Source organism: Jaculus jaculus, chromosome 1 (assembly GCF_020740685.1).
Source record: "Jaculus jaculus isolate mJacJac1 chromosome 1, mJacJac1.mat.Y.cur, whole genome shotgun sequence".
Lineage (NCBI taxonomy): Eukaryota > Metazoa > Chordata > Mammalia > Rodentia > Dipodidae > Jaculus > Jaculus jaculus.
Genome location: NC_059102.1, coordinates 147,833,135 through 147,857,371, shown reverse-complemented (window position 1 = coordinate 147,857,371; position 24,237 = coordinate 147,833,135). Strand labels below are relative to the sequence as shown.

Sequence of the window (24,237 nt, the reverse complement as noted above, 5' to 3'; positions counted from 1 at the left end):
CCAGATGCCTGCACCACCTTATGCATCTGGCTTATGTGGGTCTTGTGTAATCAAACATTGGTCCTTTGGCTTTGCAGTCAAGTGCCTTGACCACTAAGCCATCTCTCCAGCCCCAGACCTCACATCTTGATGGGTAGGAGTTGAGAACCTCCACCCTTTCCCCGCTCCATTCAGAAGCAGGTGATGAGCATGAGAGCTGGGCTGCTCAGCGAACCTGGGCTGCACTATTTGACACTAGTGTGTCGGCGTGTGACAGGGACACAGGCAGGAACCAGGCAGTTCCATGGCAATGCCGGTCTGTGACTCTCCCAGACGAAGTCCACTCTCAGGAACCACAGGACCCTCCACGGAGCTCGCGTGCCCGCGCCTCAATACCCCAGGTGTAGACATGTCTCTTGTGGTCTCCTTTTACAGTGTGGTCACTGCTGGAGAGCGGGATGCTCGGGAAGTTGTCACCTTGTCAAGGTATACTGCCCTTACGTCCTGGGATGAGAGGATGGGGGCAGAGGGGAGCGCCTAGCTGGGATATGGGAAGTTCGGTAGTCCCCCTCCTGTGGCTGAGGTGACACAGAGAGACAGAGTGTGTCTCTGGCCCAGGCTCTGCTGTGGTCTTGTTTGTTCTGCCAACACTGAGAGACCAGAGTGCAGCCAATGCTTTGTTTAAGCAGCCACATGTCATTGGCACTTAAGAGGGTGACTGTCAGTCTGCTTCCTGGTACTAGAAAGCAGCTTACAAGCAGTGATGTGGAGCTTTTAAAGCTAAATCCATCTTGAGCAACTAGATGGAGATGGCCCCTCTCCTTTAAAAAAAAAAAAAAAAACAACAACAACAAAAAAGCAAAGCCAGGCATGGTGGCTCATGCCTTTAATCCTAGCACTTAAAAGGCAGAGGTAGGAGGATTGCCATAAATTCAAGGCCACCCTGAGACTACATAGTGAATTTCAAGTCAGCCTGGGCTGGGCTTACTTTGAAAAACCAAAAAAGAAAGAAAACTTTTCTTTTGGTTTTGCAAGGTAGGGTCTCACTTTAGCACAGACTGACCTGCAATTCACTACGTAGTCTCAGGGTGGCTTCTAATTCATGGTAACCCTCCTGCCTCGGCTGCCCAAACGCCCGGCAGAAAGAAAACTTTTGTCTTAATTTTTGTTTATTTATGTGTGTGTGTGTGTGTGTGTGTGTGTGTGTGTGTGTGTCTACAGATCCTCCATGATCTCTTGTCACAGCAAGGAATGCTCTTTTGGCTTTATGTGGATAGCTAGGGAATTCAACCTGGGTTGGCAGGCTTTATAAGCAAGCACATTTAACTTCTGAGCCATCTCTGCAGTCCATTCCTCTTCTTTTTTGTTTTAGAGACCTGGTTTTGCTATGCAGCCCAGAGTGACTTGGAACCTGTAGTCCTCCTGTCCCAGAATTCTGAGTGCTGGGGTTACAGGGGGGCCATTGTTTCACTTCTGGTGAAACGTGTAAAAACATGAGGTGACCATCATCATCTCAGCTGCTCGGCGCACTCAGACATTCAGTCTGTGGTGCGGCCATCCCCACCATCCATCTCTACAGCCTTCCATCTTGCAAAACTGCCCCATGAAACAGACTTTTGGTTTGTTTATAATAATGTTTATAATAATGATAAAGAAAGTGGACAAAGGCAATGGCCAAGGGGGGCTACTCCACCAAACGTAGGCTGGATCAGGCTGGCCTGGAGGTTATGATTCATCCTCCTTGCTGCCCGTTCCAAAAAGGACTGACCCGCTCTCAGGACTCTCAGAGAGAACAGGATTGGCTTGACGTGAAGATTTGCAGGCCCTCAGCTGACTGAGTGACAGGCATTCTTCATTCAGAAGGACTCCATCCCTTTTCACTATTGGGAGGGACTGAGACACCGCCTCACAGAGTGGAGGGGTTGAGGAGCTGAAGGTGGAGGCCACTCTACGAGGCCCCAGCCTGGGGCAGAGTGTGCGACAGGCCAGGTGGAGCAGGGCCTGCTTGAGTCTGAGGTAGACCTTGATGCAGTAGCAATTTCCCTAAAGCCTTTCTATAGTGGGGAGGGTACATGGGCTGCAGGTATGGCCTCTTGCTTCCTCCCACAAATGGGTTATCAGTTTCGGATTGCTTTGTGGTTCTTGGGCACAGCCATATAACGGAGCTTCTTCATGATGGGGGGCCAACCTAGCAGCTGCTGGTCCCACAGGTACTCTGGGGACAGCACCTTAGTGGGCTTGTGGTATAGCAGGTACTTGTTCAGGTGGCTCTCATCGTGCCACACGGCCTCAATGCCATTGGCCTGGTCGACCACCATGGCTTCATGACAGGACTTGGTGAGCTGGAGAACCTCTGCCACAGACCCCCCAAATAGGCCTCCCAGGTAGTAAAAATCACCTTCGTCCTTAGGTATGAAGGCCTGAGACTGGGGCCGGCGCTCATAGGTGAAGGCCTCTCGGTTGCCTCTGTAGAAACCCGGATGCAGAGTTCCGAAGAGTTCTGACAGGATCTCCACACCCACGTGGTCACGGAACTTCATGTCCACATCAGTACAGACCAGGTAATCCACCTCGTGCTGGAAGCGCAGCTCCGAGAAGCGGCTGATCATCTCCATGCGGTGCATAGACACGTCCTGCCAGCGAGTGTAGTTGCGCACGGTCAGGACCGCCAGCCGCCGTCCTGCACCCAAGGGCACTTGCGGCACGTCTGCTGGCCGGTCAGTGAAGACATAGTAGTTGACCCTGTGTCCAACCATGAAGTGCTGCTCGGCTGTCTCCAAGAACAACTTCAGGAAGACCACATATCTGTGAGGGGGGATGAGAGGGCAAGGAGAGCCTTAGATGCAGCATCGTCAGGAGCCAGGACACAGAGCCCCAGACCCCCGCTGCAGAATCCCCGACCTCCTGACGGCTGTAGGCAGCACAGCCTCACTTTCCAGCCATCCTGACCAATCTGCGGCCATCTCACGTCACCTAATCTATCACAGAAGGGGGGGCATTGGTAATCATCTGAGGAAGGAGAGCTAGGGGTTGCGGGCAGAACCCTTGCAGGTTCCCCTCAGCAGACCACCTCTCCCATGGCCCCCCATGGCACCTTCATCCCACCACATCCCACACCCCCAGGTCTGTCCTGGCTGGAGCATTGCACCAGTTCACAGTCCTCTCCACTCTGTGACTCAGTGGGGTTGGTGGGAACTCTGGAGAGTTGGGTATCCGCACCTCTCCTTTGTTGCTGTTTCTGGGAGTTCGTTTTAGGCAAAGAAGGGTCTCAGTTCCCCAAATGTTCCTTACACAGGAGGCTATCTTGTGGAGAAAACAAGTAAAACACTTATGTCCTGAGGCAAGGTCCCATATGGACTGCAGTACAGCCAGAGTCAGGACTCATGGTACGCAGGGAAGGGGAGATGGTCACTAGGGAGAAGGAACAGGTGCAGGTGCTTCCTGGCAGACACAGTGGGAGGGGCAGCTGGCCCAGAGGTCTCATCCCTGGGAGCTGCCAGGCCTGGTGCAGTGCTGCCTCTAGAGGGCGATGGAGCTGGGTTCACTGACCCAGTGATGCCCCTGAGCTCAGCAAGGTGGCCCAGTGGAGGAGCCCCTCCCCCATGGCATCCTGATCACAAGGCAGGACTTGATCTACCTTGGCCTCTTTCCCCGGTCATGTCTTACTTTTTGATGGCAAACACGGTCAGTCCAATGGTGGTGTTGCGAAGCCTGAACTGCTCATTGAGGATGTCGATGTTGAAGGTCCCCTCCCACACAATGGGAGCCAGCCATGGAGTCAGGATAAGGACATCGCTCCTACTGCACGGGCAGAGAGCCACATGCAGCATGTAACGCACGTGCCTGCACCCCGGGAGCCTGGGAACCCCTTCCTCAGCCCTCTTCTCCCCAGTTCCCAGGCTGAGCAACCTTCCACCGGGACTCGGCCAGCAGCAGCGGCTCCCCTGACCATCAGGGCTCTTGGGCCACCGAGGAAGCCGAGATTTGTCAGCAGGGGTAGGAAGGAAGCACTCATCATGAGTACCCGCCACCACTGCAGATGCCTTGATGGGCAAGCGATGAGAAACAAGCCACCAGGAGCAGGAGAGCGAGAAATAGAACAGGATGTGGGTGTCCAGATTCGGGAACCAGACAGGCTGACATAGCAGCTAATTTGGGATTTAAGGCAAGTCTTTCTGACCCAGGGCCTTATGCATATTAACTACTCCCCAGGCCAAGGAAATCATTTTCTTAGAGTCTTTGTAGCAAGTTTTACATGATGGGAAATTTCAGTGCATCTACTCACGCAGGTGTGAGCACCTTTGGCTGGGTGTAGATCATCCTGCAAAAACAGAACACGGTAACTGGATCATTTGGCATGCACATCACAAGGAACCTTGCAGTCCAGACAAACACGACACAGGGCACCCTGAGCAGACGATATTGTCCAATCAGCCCGGAATCACAGGAAACAGGGAAAGATGAAAGCAGGAGCTCAGTCTCTGATTCATTATTTGTAAGGTGAGGAGATGAACTCAGAGCCCCCCCACCCCCATTTAAGGCTGACAGATCTAAGAACTCCTTTAACCCTCAAGCAGGAGGGTTCAGAACAAGGTCTCTGTCCCTGTTAGATACCCGTCATCCCATCTGGCCCTTCCCTGGCTGAGGACAGGGGCAGGTCTGGTGGCACCAAGGCCTCCTATCTCTGATGTCATATCAGCCAAAACAGGGACCTAAAGTGCTGCCCATGCAAGTCTGGGACTGTGTAAGTCTCCCCCAAAACATCCAGGGCTCTTTCTACCTGCCAGCCACAGCCTCGACTTGCATTTCCTGTCACAGCTTTTACAGGCTGGGAGTGAGTCTGAAAAATCCAAAACAGAGCCTGCAAGATTCTGCCCAGTGGAGGTGCCAATTTAGAGTGGCCATTTCCAGTAATAAAGAAGGTAGAGAGTGGAAGCCAGGGCCTGGGTGTGCAGGGGAAAAGGAGTCTGTTTCAAGCCAGATGTGGTGGCGCACACCTTCAGTCCCAGCACTCGGGAGGCAGGGTAAGAAGACTGCCATGAGTTCGAGGCCACCCTGAGACTACATAGTGAATTCCAGGTCAGCCTGAGCTAGGGTGAGACTCTATCTCAAAAACAAACAAACAAACCAAAAGTCTGTTTCATGGGCAGTTTTGCAAGATGGAAGGCTGTAGAGATGGATGGTGGGGATGGCCGCACAACAGATTGAATGTCTGAGTGCGCCGAGCAGCTGAGATGATGATGGTCAGCTCATGTTTTACACGTTTCACCAGAAGTGAAACCATGGCCCCCCTGTAACCCCAGCACTCAGAATTCTGGGACAGGAGGACTACAAGTTCCAAGTCACTCTGGGCTGCATAGCAAAACCAGGTCTCCAAAACCAAAAAAGTAACTAAAAAGAAGAGGAGCGGGCGGTGGAGATAGCTCAGAAGTTAAATGTGTTTCCTTGTAAAGCCTGCCAACCCCGGTTGAATTCACATAAAGCCAAAAGAGCATTCATTGCTGTGGTAAGATATCATGGAGGATGTGTACACACTCACACGTAAGTAAAGCAATAAAAACTGAGACAAAGTTGTTTTTCTTTTTTTTTTTGGTTTTTGAAATAGGGTCTTGCTCCAGACCATGGCTGACATGGAACTTGCTAGGTAGTCTTAAACTGGCCTCGAATTCAGGGCAATCCTCAGACCTGGCCTCTCCAGGGCTGTGATTAAAGGCATTCGCCACCATACCTGGCTTTTTTTCTTTTTGAAGGAGAGAGGCCAGCTCTATCTAGTTGCTCAAGATGGATTTAGCTTTAAAAGCTCCACATCACTGCTTGTAAGCTGCTTTCCAGTACCAGGAAGCAGACTGACAGTCACCCTCTTAAATGCCAATGACATGTGGCTGCTTAAACAAAGCACTGGCTGTGCTCTGGTCTCTCAGTGTTGGCAGAACAAACAAGACCACAGCAGAGCCTGGGCCAGAGACACAGTCTGTCTCTCTGTGTCACCTCAGCCACAGGAGGGGGACTACCGAACTTCCCATATCCCAGCTAGGCGCTCCCCTCTGCCCCCATCCTCTCATCCCAGGACGTAAGGGCAGTATACCTTGACAAGGTGACAACTTCCCGAGCATCCCGCTCTCCAGCAGTGACCACACTGTAAAAGGAGACCACAAGAGACATGTCTACACCTGGGGTATTGACGGCGCGGGCACGCGAGCTCCGTGGAGGGTCCTGTGGTTCCTGAGAGTGGACTTCGTCTGGGAGAGTCACAGACCGGCATTGCCATGGAACTGCCTGGTTCCTGCCTGTGTCCCTGTCACACGCCGACACACTAGTGTCAAATAGTGCAGCCCAGGTTCGCTGAGCAGCCCAGCTCTCATGCTCATCACCTGCTTCTGAATGGAGCGGGGAAAGGGTGGAGGTTCTCAACTCCTACCCATCAAGATGTGAGGTCTGGGGCTGGAGGGATGGCTTAGTGGTCAAGGAACTTGACTGCAAAGCCAAAGGACCCAGGTTTGATTACACAAGACCTACATAAGCCAGATGCATAAGGTGGTGCAGGCATCTGGAGTTCATTGCAGGCCCTGGAGTGTTCATTCTCTCTCTCACAAAAAAATAAATGTAATATAATAAAAAAAGACGTTGGGTCTGATATGTATGGTCATGAGAGATAAGCAGAGGCAGAAGTGGTGACAAGTTCTGAAGGTGACATACCTATCATCTAATGGGCCAGTGGTGTTTGAAACTCCCAGACAAGCTAAAAGGAACCCCAGGTCACAAGGAGTCCCTAACAGTGAAGGTGTCTCATCTGAGATCCACCCTCAAAAACTGGAAATATAAGAGACACCCAGGGCCACCCCCTCAGCTCAGAGTCAACAAAGAAGTGATCGTCTCCCCATACACGGGGAGAGGAAAGGGTGCTGGGCGGCAGTGCTTCATAGATGAGAAAGACTTAGCAGGAAGGAGGCAAGAGTGGTCCTGGTCTTGGCACAGCAAAGGCAAATTTCAGGAGCTCAGACCCAACTGTTTCTCCTGCACCTGTCGGAGCTCAGACACAAGCCACTGATGATAAGGACTGCAGGCAAGGTGAGACCCCACAGGGCCAGCTACCTTTTGTATTAGAAGGTCACTAGCGACTGTGGGGAGAGAGGGTCAGGGTAGTAAGGCAAGCATGAGGGTGCTACAAGGTGAAGACAGGCCCAGGAGGGCAGAACGAAGCCCAGGGGTGCCTCCTGAAAGACGGAATGACAGGATCAAGGACAATGAGGATGGAGCTGGCCTCAAACCTGGGCAGCTACATAGTGCTCAGGTGGGGGTAGTGGAGGAGCTGCTCTTGGGGTGTCCAACTCAGGTAAGCCCAGATTTAGGATTGGAGGTCAGGAACGAGAATGATGTGAATAGATATGTGGATGCAGCAGTGTCCCCACGGTCCTAAAAGGCAAGAAGAAGCAGATGAGGCTGCTCCAGGCATCCAGGCAGCTAAAAGCACCCATGTGGAGGACCAGGCAGAGCCCCCAGGGCAGCACAATAGACAAGTCACCCAGCTGTTGTCCCATCTCCCCTTCCCCACCCGGCATCTTTTCCTCACCAGGTCTCAGAGGGTCCTGGGCTTCCCAGGAAGTGGCTCAGGAACCCATAGCTGTGGGAAGGGAGGACATGGGAGGCAGCTGTTCAGGATCCAAAGCTGAGACCCAGAGACTCCTGGTCACAACATGCGGCTGGAGCCATCACAGTGACCAGACCTGCCACGCGAGGCTGCAGTCTGAGCACACTCTGCACAGCCCAGGCCACACCAGCCACATCCAGGGAGGGGTTGGGCAGAAGGGAGTGTCCTGAGAAGAGGGCCTGCAGCCAGACACCCACAGGCGCTACCACAGCCCCTCACCCCAGCCCCAGCCTGGCACACACAGCCCAAGGCCATGCCAGATAGTGCTTCCCGGTGTGTCCACAGAAATCGGCAGTGATGTGCAAGGACTCAAGGACCTTCTGCGCCTGGAAGCGACTGCAGCCAGGCTTGCCTTTCCCAGAGCTGACCTTGAGGATGGGGGAAATGAGTTGGTCCTGACCTCAGGTCCCCCGTGTGAACTGGGAGGGAGACAGGTGTGCCCAGGTTGAGGCTTGACTAAGGGTACAGGAGAAGGCGGGGCAGGCCACCACCAGAGCCACGCTGACAACTGAGTATGTCATTGTGGAGAGTGCCTTCGTCATTGCTGGGGCAGTGGGACAGGACCAGCCCAGGTTCTGAACAGGGTCTCATGAGTCACCTCACAAGCCCGGATTCTTACCTAAAGAAGACCAAGATGACAATTATCACAGGAAAGATTCCACTATAAAAGGAGGAACATTTTTGCTTTCCTGAAAAACAGCAGTGCAAGATCCAGTTAGTTGTCTGCCTCCTCCACTTGTCCACTTTTCCACCTGTGCCCTTTTTCTACCTTCCCTCCTCCTCCCCCTTCCCACCTCCTCCACCTGTCCTCCACCTGCCAACCTTCTTCCACCTGTCAACCTCTACCAGCTGCCCATCCACTCCTCCTGCCTACCTCTGCCACCTACCCACCACCTCCTCCTGTTCACCTCCTGCTCCTGTCCACCTCCTCCTCCTCCTGACCACCTCCTCCTCCTGTCTACCTCCTCCTCTGATCTGCCTCCTCCTGTCCTCCTCCTCCACCTGCCCATCTCCTCTCCTGTCCTCCTCCACCTGTCCTCTTCCTGTCCACTTCCACCCCCTGTCTATCGCCTCTTCCTGCTCAACAATCCAACTGTCCACCTTCTCCTACTGCTCACCGCCCCGACCTACCCACATCCTCCACCTGTCCACCACCTCGTTTCCACCTCCTCCTGTCCACCACCTCCTACTGCCCACCTCCTCCTCCAGTTACCTCCTGCCCTGCCCTCCTCCTCACCTATCCTCTTACTCCTCCTGTCCACCTCCTCCCCTTGCCCACCTCCTCCTACTGTCCATCTCCTTCTGTCCTCCTCCTCCTGCCCAAATTCTCTTTTGGTCCACCACTTCCTCCTGCGCACCTCCCCCTGTCCACCAACTTCTCCTATCCACCTTCTCATCTGGTCCACCTCCTCTTCCTGTCAACTTACTCCTACTGTACACCTCCCTCTACTGTCCACCTCCTGTTCCTGCTCACTTCCTCCTCCTGTTCACTTCCTCTTCCTGTCTTCCTCCTGCAACTGTCCACCACCTCTTCTGGTCCAGCTCCTCTTCCTTCCACCTACTACTCCTGAACATCTCCTGTCCATTTCCTCCTATAGCCACCTCCTCTAGTGTAAACATCCTCCACCTGTCCACCACCTCCACTTGTCCTCCTCCTCCACCTGTCCTCCTCTTCCTGCCTACCTCCTCCTTCTATCCACTACCTAGTCCTGCACACCACCTCCTCCTGTCCACATCCTTCTACTGTCCACCTCTTCTTCCTGCCCACCTCCTCCACCTGTCCACCTCCTCCACGTGCCCACCTCCTCCACCTGCCCACCCCCTCGACCTGTGCACCTCCTACTCCTGTCCACCTACTCCACCTGCCCACCTCCTCCACCTGTCTACCTCCTCGACCTGATCACCTCCTCCACCTGCCCACCTCCTCCACCTATACACCTCCTACCCCTGTCCAACTCCTCCACCTGCCCACCTCCTCCACCGGCCCACCTCCTCCACCTGAACACCTCCTACTCCTGCGCACATCCTCCACCTGCGCACCTCCTCCACCTGTGCACCTCCTACTCCTGTCCAGCTCCTCCACACTGCACACCTCCTCCACCTGCCCACCTCCTCCACCTGTCCACCTCCTCCACCTGTACACCTCCTACTCCTGTCCACCTCCTCCACCTGCCCACCTCCTCCACGTGCCCACCTCCTCCACTTGTCCACCTCCTCCACCTGCCCACCTCCTCCAACTGATCACCTCCTCCACCTGTCCACCTCCTCCACCTGTGCACCTCCTCCACCTGTCCAACTCCTCCACCTGTACACCACCTCCACCTGCCCACCTCCTCCACCTGTGCACCTCCTACTCCTGTCCACCTCCTCCACCTGCCCACCTGCTCCACCTGCCCACCGCCTCCACCTGCCCACCTCATCCACCTGACCACCTCCTCCACCTGTCCACCTCCTCCACCTGCCCACCTCCTCCAGCTGTACACCTCCTCCTCCTGCCCACCTCCTCCACCTGTACACCTCCTCCACAAGTCCACCGCCTCCACCTGCCCACCTCCTCCACCTGTACACCTCCTACTCCTGTCCACCTCCTCCACCTGTAACCTCCTACTCCTGTCCACCTCCTCCACCTGCCCACCTCCTCCAGCAGTACACCTCCTCCTCCTGCCCACCTCCTCCACCTGTACACCTCCTCCACAAGTCCACCGCCTCCACCTGCCCACCTCCTCCACCTGTACACCTCCTACTCCTGTCCACCTCCTCCACCTGTAACCTCCTACTCCTGTCCACCTCCCCCACCTGCCCACCTCCTCCACCTGCCCACCTCCTCAACCTGCCCACCTCCTCCACCTGTACACCTCCTACTCCTGTCCACCTCCTCCACCTGCCCACCCCCTCCACCTGACCACCTCCTCCTCCTGCCCACCTACTCCACCTGTACACCTCCTCCACCAGTCCACCTCCTCCACCTGCCCACCTCCTCCACCTGTCCACCTCCTCCTCCTGCCGACCTCCTACAACTGTATACCTCCTACAACTGTCCACCTACTCCTCCTGCCCACCTCCTCCTCCTGCACACCTCCTCCACCTGTACACCTCCTCCACCTACCCACCTCCTCCACCTGCCCACCTCCTCCACCTGTCCACTTCCTCCACCTGTCCACCTCCTCCACCTGCCCACTTCCTCCACCTGTACACCTCCTCCACTTGTACACCTCCTCCACCTGTACACCTCCTACTCCTGCCCACCTCCTCCACCTGTCCACCTCCTTCTCCTGCCCACCTCCTCCACCTGTACACCTCCTACTCCTGCCCACCTCCTCCACCTGTCCACCTCCACCACCTGTCCACCTCCTCCACCTGTACACCTCCACCTGTCCACCTCCTCCACCTGTACCCCTCCTACTCCTGTCCACCTCCTAATCCTGTCCACCTTCACCACCTGTACACCACCTCCAACTGCCCACCTCCTGCACCTGCGCACCTCCACCACCTGCCCACCACCTCCACCTGTACACCTCCTCCACCTGTACACCTCCACCTGTCCACCTCCTGCACCTGTCCACCTCCTCCACCTGCCCACCTCCTCCACCTGTACACCTCCTCCACCTGCCCACCTCCACCACCTGCCCACCTCCTCCACCTGTCCACTTCCTCCACCTGTCCACCTCCTCCACCTGCCCACTTCCTCCACCTGTACACCTCCTCCACTTGTACACCTCCTCCACCTGTACAGCTCCTCCTCCTGCCCACCTCCTCCACCTGTCCACCTCCTCCTCCTGCCCACCTCCTCCACCTGTCCACCTCCTCCTCCTGCCCACCTCCTCCACCTGTACACCTCCTACTCCTGCCCACCTCCTCCACCTGTCCACCTCCACCACCTGTCCACCTCCTCCACCTGTACACCTCCACCTGTCCACCTCCTCCACCTGTACCCCTCCTACTCCTGTCCACCTCCTAATCCTGTCCACCTTCACCACCTGTACACCACCTCCAACTGCCCACCTCCTCCACCTGCGCACCTCCACCACCTGCCCACCACCTCCACCTGTACACCTCCTCCACCTGTACACCTCCACCAGTCCACCTCCTGCACCTGTCCACCTCCTCCACCTGCCCACCTCCTCCACCTGTACACCTCCTACTCCTGTCCACCTACTCCTCCTGCCCACCTCCTCCACCTGTACACCTCCTACTCCTGTCCACCTCCTCCACCTGCACAGCTCCTGCACCTGCCCACCTCCTCCACCTGTATACCTCCTCCACCTGCCCACCTCCTCCACCTGTCCACCTCCTCCTCCTGCCTACCTCCTCCACCTGTACACCTCCTACTCCTGCCCACCTCCTCCAACTGTCCATCTCCTCCACCTGTCCACCTCCTCCACCTGCCCACCTCCTCCACAAGCCCACCTCCTCCACCTTTACACCTCCACCTGTCCACCTCCTCCACCTGTACACCTACTCCTGTCCACCTCCTCCACCTGTCCACCTCCTCCACCTGCCCACCTCCTCCACCTGCCCACCTCCTCCAACTGCCCACCTCCTCCACCTGTCCCCTCCTCCACCTGCCCACCTCCTCCACCTGTATACCTCCTACTCCTGTCCACCTCCTCCACCTGCCCACCTCCTCCACCTGAACACCTCCTCCACCTGCCCACCTCCTCCACCTGTACACCTCCTCCACCAGTCCACCTCCTCCACCTGCCCACCTCCTCCACCTGTCCACCTCCTCCACCTGCCCACCTCCTCCACCTGTCCACCTCCTCCACCTGCCCACCTCCTCCACCTGCCCACCTCCTCCACCTGTACACCTCCTCCACCTGACCACCACCTCCACCTGTACACCTCCTCCTCCTGCCCACCTACTCCACCTGTACACCTCCTCCACCAGTCCATCTCCTCCACCTGCACACCTCCTACTCCTGTACACCTCCTCGACCTGTACACCTCCTACTCCTGTCCACCTCCTCCACCTGCCCAACTCCTCCACCTGCCCACGTCCTGCACCTGTACACCTCCTCCACCTGCCCACCTCCTCCACCTGCCCACCTCCTCAGCCTGTACACCTCCACCTGTCCACCTCCTCCACCTGTACACCTCCTACTCCTGTCCACCTCCTCCACCTGTCCACCTCCTCCACCTGCCCACCTCCTCCACCTGCCCAACTCCTCCACCTGTACACCTCCACCTGTCCACCTCCTCCACCTGTACACCTCCTACTCCTGTCCACCTCCTCCACCTGTCCACCTCCTCCACCTGCCCACCTCCACCAGCTGTCCACCTTTCCACCTGCCCACCACCTCCACCTGTACACCTCCTACTCCAGCCCACCTCCTCCAACTGCCCACCTCCTCCACCTGCCAACCTCCTCCACCTGCCAACCTCCTCCACCTGCCCACCTCCTACTCCTGTCCACCTCCTCCACCTGCCCACCTCCTCCACCTGCCCACCTCCTCCACCTGCCCACCTCCTCCAACTGCCCACCTCCTCCACCTGTCCCCTCCTCCACCTGCCCACCTCCTCCACCTGTATACCTCCTACTCCTGTCCACCTCCTCCACCTGCCCACCTCCTCCACCTGAACACCTCCTCCACCTGCCCACCTCCTCCATCTGTACACCTCCTCCACCAGTCCACCTCCTCCACCTGCCCACCTCCTCCACCTGTCCACCTCCTCAACCTGCCCACCTCCTCCACCTGTCCACCTCCTCCACCTGCCCACCTCCTCCACCTGTACACCTCCTCCACCTGACCACCACCTCCACCTGTACACCTCCTCCTCCTGCCCACCTACTCCACCTGTACACCTCCTCCACCAGTCCATCTCCTCCACCTGCACACCTCCTACTCCTGTACACCTCCTCCACCTGTACACCTCCTACTCCTGTCCACCTCCTCCACCTGCCCACCTCCTCCACCTGCCCACCTCCTCAGCCTGTACACCTCCACCTGTCCACCTCCTCCACCTGTACACCTCCTACTCCTGTCCACCTCCTCCACCTGTCCACCTCCTCCACCTGCCCACCTCCTCCACCTGCCCACCTCCTCCACCTGTACACCTCCACCTGTCCACCTCCTCCACCTGTACACCTCCTACTCCTGTCCACCTCCTCCACCTGTCCACCTCCTCCACCTGCCCACCTCCACCAGCTGTCCACCTTTCCACCTGCCCACCACCTCCACCTGTACACCTCCTACTCCAGCCCACCTCCTCCAACTGCCCACCTCCTCCACCTGCCCACCTCCTCCACCTGTCCACCTCCTCCACCTGCCAACCTCCTCCACCTGCCCACCTCCTACTCCTGTCCACCTCCTCCACCTGCCCACCTCCTCCACCTGTACACCACCACCTGTCCACCTCCTCCACCTGTACACCTCCTACTCCTGTCCACCTCCTCCACCTGGCCACCTCCTCCACCTGTCCACCTCCTCCTCCTGCCCACCTCCTCCACCTGCCCACCTCCTCCACCTGCCCACCTCCTCCACCTGCCCACGTCCTGCACCTGTACACCTCCTCCTCCTGCACACCTCCTCCACCTGTACACCTCCTCCACCTGCCCACCTCCTCCAACTGTCCACCTCCTCCACCTGTCCACCTCCTCCACCTGCCCACCTCCTCCACCTGCCCACCTCCTCCTCCTGCCCACTTCCTCCACCTGCCCACTTCCTCCACCTGTATACCTCCTCCACCTGTACACCTCCTCCACCAGTACAGCTCCTCCTCCTGTCCACCTCCTCCACCTGCACACCTCCTACTCCTGCCCACCTCCTCCTTCTGTCCACCTCCTCCACCTGCCAACCTTCTCCACCTGTACACCTCCTACTCCTGTCTACCTCCTCCACCTGCCCACATCCTCCTCCTGTCCACCTCCTCCTCCTATACACCTCCTACACCTGTCCACCTCCTCCACCTGCCCACCTCCTCCACCTGCCCACCTCCTCCACCTGTCCACCTCCTCCTCCTGCCCACCTCCTCCACCTGCCCAACTCCTCCTCCTGTCCACCTCCTCCTCCTGCACACCTCCTCCACCTGTCCACCTCCTCCACCTGTCCACCTCCACCACCTGCCCACCTCCTCCACCTGCCCACCTCCTCCACCTGATCACCTCCTCCACCTATACACCTCCTACTCCTGTCCACCTCCTCCACCTGTCCACCTCCTCCACCTGCCAACCTCCTTCACCTGTACACCTCCTACTCCTGTCTACCTCCTCCACCTGCCCACATCCTCCTCCTGTCCACCTCCTCCTCCTATACACCTCCTACACCTGTCCACCTCCTCCACCTGCCCACCTCCTCCACCTTTACACCTCCACCTGCCCACCTCCTCCACCTGTCCACCTCCTCCTCCTGCCCACCTCCTCCACCTGCCCACCTCCTCCTCCTGTCCACCTCCTCCTCCTGCACACCTCCTCCACCTGTCCACCTCCTCCACCTGTCCACCTCCACCACCTGCCCACCTCCTCCACCTGCCCACCTCCTCCACCTGATCAGTTCCTCCACCTATACACCTCCTACTCCTGTCCACCTCCTCCACCTGCCAACCTCCTCCACCTGTACACCTCCTACTCCTATCCACCTCCTCCACCTGTACACCTCCTCCACCTGCCCACCTCCTCCACCAGCCCACCTCCTCCACCTGATGACCTCCTCCACCTATACACCTCCTACTCCTGTCCACCTCCTCCACCTGCCAACCTCCTCCACCAGTACACCTCCTACTCCTATCCACCTCCTCCACCTGTCCACCTCCTCCTCCTGCCCACCTCCTCCACCTGCCCACCTCCTCCTCCTGTCCACCTCCTCCAACTGTCCACCTCCTCCACCTGTCCACCTCCTCCACCTGTCCACCTCCTCCACCTGCCCACCTCCTCCACCTGCCCACCTCCTCCACCTGCCCACTTCCTCCACCTTCCCACTTCCTCCACCTGTATACCTCCTCCACCTGTACACCTCCTCCACCTGTACAGCTCCTCCTCCTGTCCACCTCCTCCACCTGCACACCTCCTACTCCTGCCCACCTCCTCCTTCTGTCCACCTCCTCCACCTGCCAACCTTCTCCACCTGTACACCTCCTCCACCTGTCCACCTCCTCCACCTGTCCACCTCCTCCTCCTGCCCACCTCCTCCACCTGTACACCTCCTACTCCTGCCCACCTCCTCCACCTGTCCCCCTCCTCCTCCTGCCTACCTCCTCCACCTGTACACCTCCTACTCCTGCCCATCTCCTCCACCTGCCCACCTCCTCCACCAGTCCACCTCCTCCACCTGCACACCTCCTACTCCTGCCCACCTCCTCCTTCTGTCCACCTCCTCCACCTGCCCACCTCCTCCACCTGTCCACCTCCTCCACCTGTCCACCTCCTCCACCTGCCCACCTCCTCCTCCTGCCCACCTCCTCCACCTGTACACCTCCTACTCCTGCCCACCTCCTCCACCTGTCCCCCTCCTCCTCCTGCCTACCTCCTCCACCAGTACACCTCCTACTCCTGCCCATCTCCTCCACCTGTCCACCTCCTCCACCAGTCCACCTCCTCCACCTGTACACCTTCACCTGTCCACCTCCTCCACCTGTACACCTCCTACTCCTGTCCACCTCCTAATCCTGTCCACCTTCTCCACCTGTACACCACCTCCAACTGCACACCTCCTCCACCTGCGCACCTCCTCCACCTGCCCACCACCTCCACCTGTCCATCTCCTGCACCTGTCCACCTCCTGCACCTGTCCACCTCCTCCACCTGTCCACCGCCTCCACCTGTACACCTCCTACTCCTGTCCACCCACTCCTCCTGCCCACCTCCTCCACCTGTACACCTCCTACTCCTGTCCACCACCTCCACCTGCCCACCTCCTCCACCTGTACACCTCCTACTCCTGTCCACCTCCTCCACCTGCCCACCTCCTCCACCTGAACACCTCCTACTCCTGTCCACCTACTCCTCCTGCCCCCTCCTCCACCTGTACACCTCCTACTCCTGTCCACCTCCTCCACCAGCACACCTCCTCCACCTGCCAACCTCCTCCACCTGCCCACCTCCTCCACCTGCCCACCTCCTCCACCTGTCCACCTCCTCCTCCTGCCCACCTCCTCCACCTGCCCACCTCCTCCACCTGCCCACCTCCTCCACCTGTCCACCTCCTCCACCTGTCCACGTCCTCCACCTGCCCACCTCCTCCACCTGTCCACCTCCTCCACCAGCCCACCTCCTCCACCTGCCCACCTCCTCCACCTGTACACCTCCTCCACCTGCACACCTCCTCCACCTGTCCACCTCCTCCACCTGCCCACCTCCTCCACCTGCCCACCTCCTCCACCTGTCCACCTCCTCCTCCTGCACACCTCCTCCACCTGCCCACCTCCTCCACCTGTCCACCTCCTCCACCTGCCCACCTCCTCCACCTGCCCACCTCCTCCTCCTGTCCACCTCCTCCACCTGCCCACCTCCTCCACCTGCCCTCCTCCTCCACCTGTCCACCTCCTCCACCTGCCCACCTCCTCCACCTGTCCGCTTCCTCCACCTGCCCACTTCCTCCACCTGTACACCTCCTCCACCTGTACAGCTCCTCCTCCTGTCCACCTCCTCCACCTGCACACCTCCTACTCCTGCCCACCTCCTCCACCTGTCCACCTCCTCCACCTGCCAACCTTCTCCACCTGTACACCTCCTACTCCTGTCTACCTCCTCCACCTGCCCACATCCTCCTCCTGTCCACCTCCTCCTCCTATACACCTCCTACACCTGTCCACCTCCTCCACCTGCCCACCTCCTCCACCTGCCCACCTCCTCCACCTGTCCACCTCCTCCACCTGTCCACCTCCTCCACCTGCCCACCTCCTCCACCTGCCCACCTCCTCCACCTGCCCACCTCCTCCACCTGTACACCTTCTACTCCTGCCCACCTCCTCCACCTGTCCCCCTCCTCCTCCTGCCTACCTCCTCCACCTGTACACCTCCTACTCCTGCCCACCTCCTCCACCTGTCCACCTCCTCCACCAGTCCACCTCCTCCACCTGTACACCTCCACCTGTCCACCTCCTCCACCTGTACACCTCCTACTCCTGTCCACCTCCTAATCCTGTCCACCTTCTCCACCTGTACACCACCTCCAACTGCACACCTCCTCCACCTGCACACCTCCTCCACCTGCCCACCACCTCCACCTGTCCACGTCCTGCACCTGTCCACCTCCTGCACCAGTCCACCTCCTCCTCCTGTCCACCTCCTCCACCTGTACACCTCCTACTCCTGTCCACCTACTCCTCCTCCCCACCTCCTCCACCTGTACACCTCCTACTCCTGTCCACCTCCTCCACCTGCCCAACTCCTCCACCTGCCCACGTCCTGCACCTGTACACCTCCTCCACCTGCCCACCTCCTACACCTGCCCACCTCCTCCACCTGTACACCTCCACCTGTCCACCTCCTCCACCTGTACACCTCCTACTCCTGTCCACCTCCTCCACCTGTCCACCTCCTCCACCTGCCCACCTCCTCCACCTGTACACCTCCAACTGTCCACCTCCTCCACCTGTACACCTCCTACTCCTGTCCACCTCCTCCACCTGTCCACCTCCTCCACCTGCCCACCTCCTCCACCTGTACACCTCCACCTGTCCACCTCCTCCACCTGCCAACCTCCTCCACCTGCCCACCTCCTACTCCTGTCCACCTCCTCCACCTGCCCACCTCCTCCACCTGTACACCTCCACCTGTCCACCTCCTCCACCTGTACACCTCCTACTCCTGTCCAACTCCTCCACCTGCCCACCTCCTCCACCTGTCCACCTCCTCCTCCTGCCCACCTCCTCCACTTGTCCCCTCCTCCACCTGCCCAACTCCTCCACCTGCCCACGTCCTGCACCTGTACACCTCCTCCTCCTGCCCACCTCCTCCACCTGTACACCTCCTCCACCTGCCCACCTCCTCCACCTGTCCACCTCCTCCACCTGCCCACCTCCTCCACCTGCCCACCTCCTCCTCCTGCCCACTTCCTCCACCTGCCCACTTCCTCCACCTGTATACCTCCTCCACCTGTACACCTCCTCCACCTGTACAGCTCCTCCTCCTGTCCACCTCCTCCACCTGCACACCTCCTACTCCTGCCCACCTCCTCCTTCTGTCCACCTCCTCCACCTGCCAACCTTCTCCACCTGTACACCTCCTACTCCTGTCTACCTCCTCCACCTGCCCACATCCTCCTCCTGTCCACCTCCTCCTCCTATACACCTCCTACACCTGTCCACCTCCTCCACCTGCCCACCTCCTCCACCTGTACACCTCCACCTGCCCACCTCCTCCACCTGTCCACCTCCTCCTCCTGCCCACCTCCTCCACCTGCCCAACTCCTCTTCCTGTCCACCTCCTCCTCCTGCACACCTCCTCCACCTGTACACCTCCTCCACCTGCCCACCTCCTCCACCTGCCCACCTCCTCCACCTGTCCACCTCCTCCACCTGCCCACCTCCTCCACCTGCCCACCTCCTCCACCTGCCCACCTCCTCCACCTGTCCACCTCCTCCACCTGCCCACCTCCTCCACCTGTCCACCTCCTCCACCTGCCCACCTCCTCCACCTGCCCACCTCCTTCACCTGTACACCTCCTTCTCCTGTCCACCTCCTCCACCTGTCCACCTCCTCCACCTGTACAACTCCTACTCCTGGCCACCTCCTCCACCTGCCCACCTCCTCCACCTGATGACCTCCTCCACCTATACACCTCCTACTCCTGTCCACCTCCTCCACCTGCCAACCTCCTCCACCTGTACACCTCCTACTTCTATCCACCTCCTCCACCTGTACACCTCCTCCACCTGCCCACCTCCTCCACCTGCCCACCTCCTCCACCTGCACACCTCCTCCTCCTGTCCACCTCCTCCTCCTGCACACCTCCTCCACCTGTACACCTCCTCCACCTGCCCACCTCCTCCAACTGTCCACCTCCTCCACCTGTCCACCTCCTCCACCTGCCCACCTCCTCCACCTGCCCACCTCCTCCACCTGCCCACTTCCTCCACCTTCCCACTTCCTCCACCTGTATACCTCCTCCACCTGTACACCTCCTCCACCTGTACAGCTCCTCCTCCTGTCCACCTCCTCCACCTGCACACCTCCTACTCCTGCCCACCTCCTCCTTCTGTCCACCTCCTCCACCTGCCAACCTTCTCCACCTGTACACCTCCTACTCCTGTCCACCTCCTCCACCTGCCCACATCCTCCTCCTGTCCACCTCCTCCTCCTATACACCTCCTACACCTGTACACCTCCTCCACCTGCCCACCTCCTCCACCTGCCCACCTCCTCCACCTGTCCACCTCCTCCACCTGTCCACCTCCTCCACCTGCCCACATCCTCCTCCTGCCCACCTCCTCCACCTGTACACCTCCTACTCCTGCCCACCTCCTCCACCTGTCCCCCTCCTCCTCCTGCCAACCTCCTCCACCTGTACACCTCCTACTCCTGCCCATCTCCTCCACCTGTCCACCTCCTCCACCAGTCCACCTCCTCCACCTGTACACCTTCACCTGTCCACCTCCTCCACCTGTACACCTCCTACTCCTGTCCACCTCCTAATCCTGTCCACCTTCTCCACCTGCCCACCTCCTCCACATGCCCACCTCCTCCACCTGCCCACCTCCTCCACCTGTCCACCTCCTCCACCTGCCCACCTCCTCTACCAGCCCACTTCCTCCACCTGCCCACCTCCTCCTCCTGTACTCCTCCTCTACCTGTACACCTCCTCCACCTGTACACGTCCTCCTCCTGCCCACCTCCTCCACCTGTATACCTCCTACTCCTGCCCACCTCCTCCACCTGTCCACCTCCTCCACCTGTACACCTTCACCTGTCCACCTCCTCTACCTGTATACCTCCTACTCCTGTCCACTTCCTAATCCTGTCCACCTTCTCCTCCTGTACACCACCTCCAACTGCCCACCTCCTCCACCTGCCCACCTCCTCCACCTGCCCACCTCCTCCACCTGCCCACCTCCTCCACCTGTACACCTCCTACTCCTGTCCACCTCCTCCACCTGCCCACCTCCTGCACATGACCACCTCCTCCACCTGTCCACCTCCTCCACCTGCCCACCTCCTCCACCTGTACTCCTCCTCCTGCCCACCTCCTCCACCTGTCCACCTCCTCCACCTGTCCACCTCCTCCTCCTGCCCACCTCCTCCACCTGTACACCTCCTACTCCTGTACACCTCCTCCACCTTCCCACCTCTTCCACCTGCCCACCTCCTCCACCTTTCCACCTCCTCCACCTGCCCACCTCCTACTCCTGTCCACCTCCTCCACCTGCCCACCTCCTCCACCTGCCCACCTCCTCCACCTGTCCACCTCCTCCACCTGCCCACCTCCTCCACCTGTACACCTCCTACTCCTGTCCACCTCCTCCACCTGCCCACCTCCTCCACCTGCCCACCTCCTCCACCTGCCCACCTCTTCCACCTGTACGCCTCCTCCTCCTTTCCACTTCCTCCTCCTGCCCACCTCCTCCACCTGTACACCTCCTCCTCCTTTCCACTTCCTCCTCCTGCACGCCTCCTCCTGTCCATCTCCTCCTGCCAATCTCCTACACTTGCCTACCTCCTTCTCCTGTCCACCACCTCCTTCTGTCCTCCTCTTCTAGCTGACCACCTCCTCCTGCCCACCTTCTCCTCCTCCTGCCCACTTCCTCCTCCTCCTGCCCACCTCCTCCTCCTCCTGCCCACCTCCTCCTCCTCCTGCCCACTTCCTCCTCCTGTCTTCCTCCTCCACTTCTTTTTCTCCCCTTAATCCCACCTCCTTCTCTTGTTCACCTCCTCCGCCTCCTGTCTTCCTCATCCACCTGTCCTCCTCCTCCACCTGCCCACCTCCTCCATCTGTCTACCTCCTCCTCCTGTCCACTTCCTCCTCCACCTGTCCTCCTCCTCCTCCTCCTGTCCACCTCACCTCCTATACCTTTGCACCTCCTCCTCCATCTGTCCTCCTCCTCCTGCCCTCTCCCTCCTCCTGTCCACCTTCTTCTACTGCCCACCTCCTCCTCTTCCTACTCACCTTCCCCTCCACCTCTGTCATCCTCCTCCACCTGCCCACCTCCCCCGTCTGTCTACCTCCTCCTCCAACTGTCCTCCATCTGTCCACCTCACCCTCCTGTCCATTGCCTCCACCCGTCCACCTCCTCCTCCTGCCCACTTTCTCCTCCTGTCCACCTCCTCCACCTGGCCTCCTCTTCCACTTGCCCTCCTCCTGCACTAGCCCACCTCCACCAACTGCCCACCTTCTCCACCTGTCCTCCTCCACCTGCCCTCCTTCACTACCTGTCTTCCTTGTCCACATGCCCTGGCCTTACTCTGCGCAATCCTACTACTTCAGCTTCCTGGATGTGACCTCACCCAATGAGCAAATATTCTTAAAATAAGTTTATCTAAGAAGGCTTGCCTTTCCCTACCCTAGCCCGTTCCTTCTCCCAAAATCAATACTTTTCAACTACCTGTTACTTCTTATCTGGTAATTCACTTACTCCATGTTTCTGAATCTCTATTAGCTCCAGAAACAAAGAACGGAGGACTTAACATTCGAAGGCTATAGGTTTGTGACTATGTTTTATTTCTCCTTTCTGTAGCTGGTACTTTCCTTGTGGGGTCATTTAAATGAGAATAAGTATTTGTTCACTTCTGAATAATTGTTCCTTGTGTGACACATGCACCTGTGTGGTGAGTATACGCGTGTGTGCAGATGTGTATCACCCATGCACGTGTGCGTGAGGAGACCAGAAAAAGTCTTCCTACTCTTTCTCATGTTTCCTTGAGAGGGGTTTGTCCCGCAGCTAGCAGCTACTGTCAGTCAGTGAGCCCTCTACCCACCAAAGATAATACGCTTGTGGCCACACAGGTCTTCCCAAAGCAAAATGAAGGCAGCACTCAACTTCCAGAGCTTTCCCTGGAGCTCACTGACCCTGGGCACCGCCTGGCTCAGAATGAGCACTCACGTACCGCTGAGGGTACTGGTGAGGGAAGGGACTTGGCCTGCAGACAAACCCCCATAGATCCTCTCTGAGTTTTCCCCGGCCTCCTCCCCCAGCCAAGTTTCCACACCACGTCTCCCTCCCCAACGTGTCTGCAAGGCAGAGCCCTCCATCAGACATGCGCACCAGCTCTGGGCACCTGCGTCCATTTCCTCCCCAGGTGGTCACCCCTGCCGCCGCCCCCAGCCCCTGCGTCCCCAGGCCCTGCTTTCCCTGCTGGGGTCAGGTCCACTTCCCGCCGCGCTGTCCCCAAGCGCCTGCGCCTGCTGAGCCCAAAGAACAGCACCTTTGCTAAGAACCTTCTCGTGACTCTCTTGCCCGGTCCCCTGTGGTCTTTCTGGGGGTCCCAGTTAGGCCAAGGCAGGTGAGTGTGGCGGAAGGACGGGGAGACGTGGGGACCATCCTGGAGTCCTGGGGCCACCCCTCCTAGCCCCGGTCCAGGAGGTCTGTCTGTTCGCTGCGGGCAGTCAGGCGCGCGCACCCTGCGCCGGGCCCGGGCCGAGGGTCGCGGACGCCCGGGACCCCCACTCGCGTCTCTCCCTAGACAGCTAGGCGCTCAGCCCTCCCGGAGCACTCACCGACCACGGTCCGCAGCATATCAGGCATGGCTCCACCTCACACCACCCTCCTCCGCCAGGGGTCTGGGTACAAGGTGACTCCAAGGACCTAGTCTGCGTCCTGGCGCCCGGGGCTTGCGCGAGAGGACGGGGAGCGCAAGCTGCGCCGCTGCCCGAGGGGGAAGACTAGGTGGCCCCGGGAACAAGAGCTGCGAGGGGTGGGGCAGAGATCCGGCCCCCCCCAAGAACGTCACCTGCGTCCCCGCCCCTATTACCCTGTCTCCAGCAAATCCTCCTGGCGCCCTTAACCACTTGATGCAAGGTGCGGAGTAACCATCCACGGGCCACCAGCCCCCAGGCTCACTAACCTGGGACAGACACAGAAGTCGCCCACGCTTTAAGTCCTGTTCAGGTGTCACGAAGCCCCGTCCCCCGTCTCCTGCCGCACCCAACATTCCACCCTGCTCCGGGTCTCCAAACCCGCTTCCTGCGCTTAAAGCCCCGCCCTGAGAAGCTGGCTGTGGTACTCGCGGCAGTGATTTCCACACCCCGCAGTCTGTGAGTTGGAGACCAACCTAGGCTACGGAGTGAGGTCCTGCAGCCCAGCCGCGTAAGCTTCTTCCCTGGACGCCTAGGTTAGCTGATGAAGCCCGGGCGCCAGGACACAGACCCAGACTCAACCCACCTGAACTCCGTCCCCTGCGCGGCCCTTAGCGCTCCGACCTAGGCAGGCCCTGAGACTCTGGCTCCTAGCATTTGGGCCCTCTGGGCCCAGGCTCCAGCAATGCATCTGCAGTTCTCATGCTGCTGCTGCCTGCGTTCTAGAGCCCCCTCCTCGGGGGAGGGGTTCCCCAGGCCCTTGGCATCGTCCTTGGACTTTGGCTGTGCCTAGTTCCCAGCCCAGCCATTCGGTGCTCCTACTCTGCCCTAGGAAGCCAGGCTCTGGGACACTGTGGGCTGCCTGGAGGAGAACCCGGATGCGAAAGGAACACCTTGATGGCGCCAGGACGTTGAGTGTCCACAGGCAGTGTCCAGTGCTGCCCA

The 24,237-nt window shown here is 59.1% G+C and overlaps 1 protein-coding gene across 2 annotated transcripts; it reads right to left on the bottom strand.

The window, feature by feature from the left end:
- Positions 1-1,649: 1,649 nt before the first annotated feature.
- Positions 1,650-23,378, bottom strand: LOC101600803 (histo-blood group ABO system transferase 1-like). 2 transcript variants are annotated; one of them, XM_045141923.1, is made up of 7 exons: positions 23,215-23,378; positions 8,247-8,316; positions 7,550-7,600; positions 6,065-6,115; positions 4,265-4,300; positions 3,646-3,780; positions 1,650-2,784 (listed from the first exon to the last, which is right to left on the bottom strand). In XM_045141923.1, exons 1-7 carry the CDS (start codon positions 23,240-23,242, stop codon positions 2,097-2,099), a joined length of 1,059 nt encoding a protein of 352 aa, XP_044997858.1. In that variant the 5' UTR covers positions 23,243-23,378; the 3' UTR covers positions 1,650-2,096. The 2 variants fall into 2 exon arrangements, with proteins under 2 accessions (XP_044997858.1, XP_044997859.1); XM_045141924.1 differs by lacking the exon at positions 7,550-7,600.
- Between the last annotated feature and the right edge of the window lie 859 nt (positions 23,379-24,237).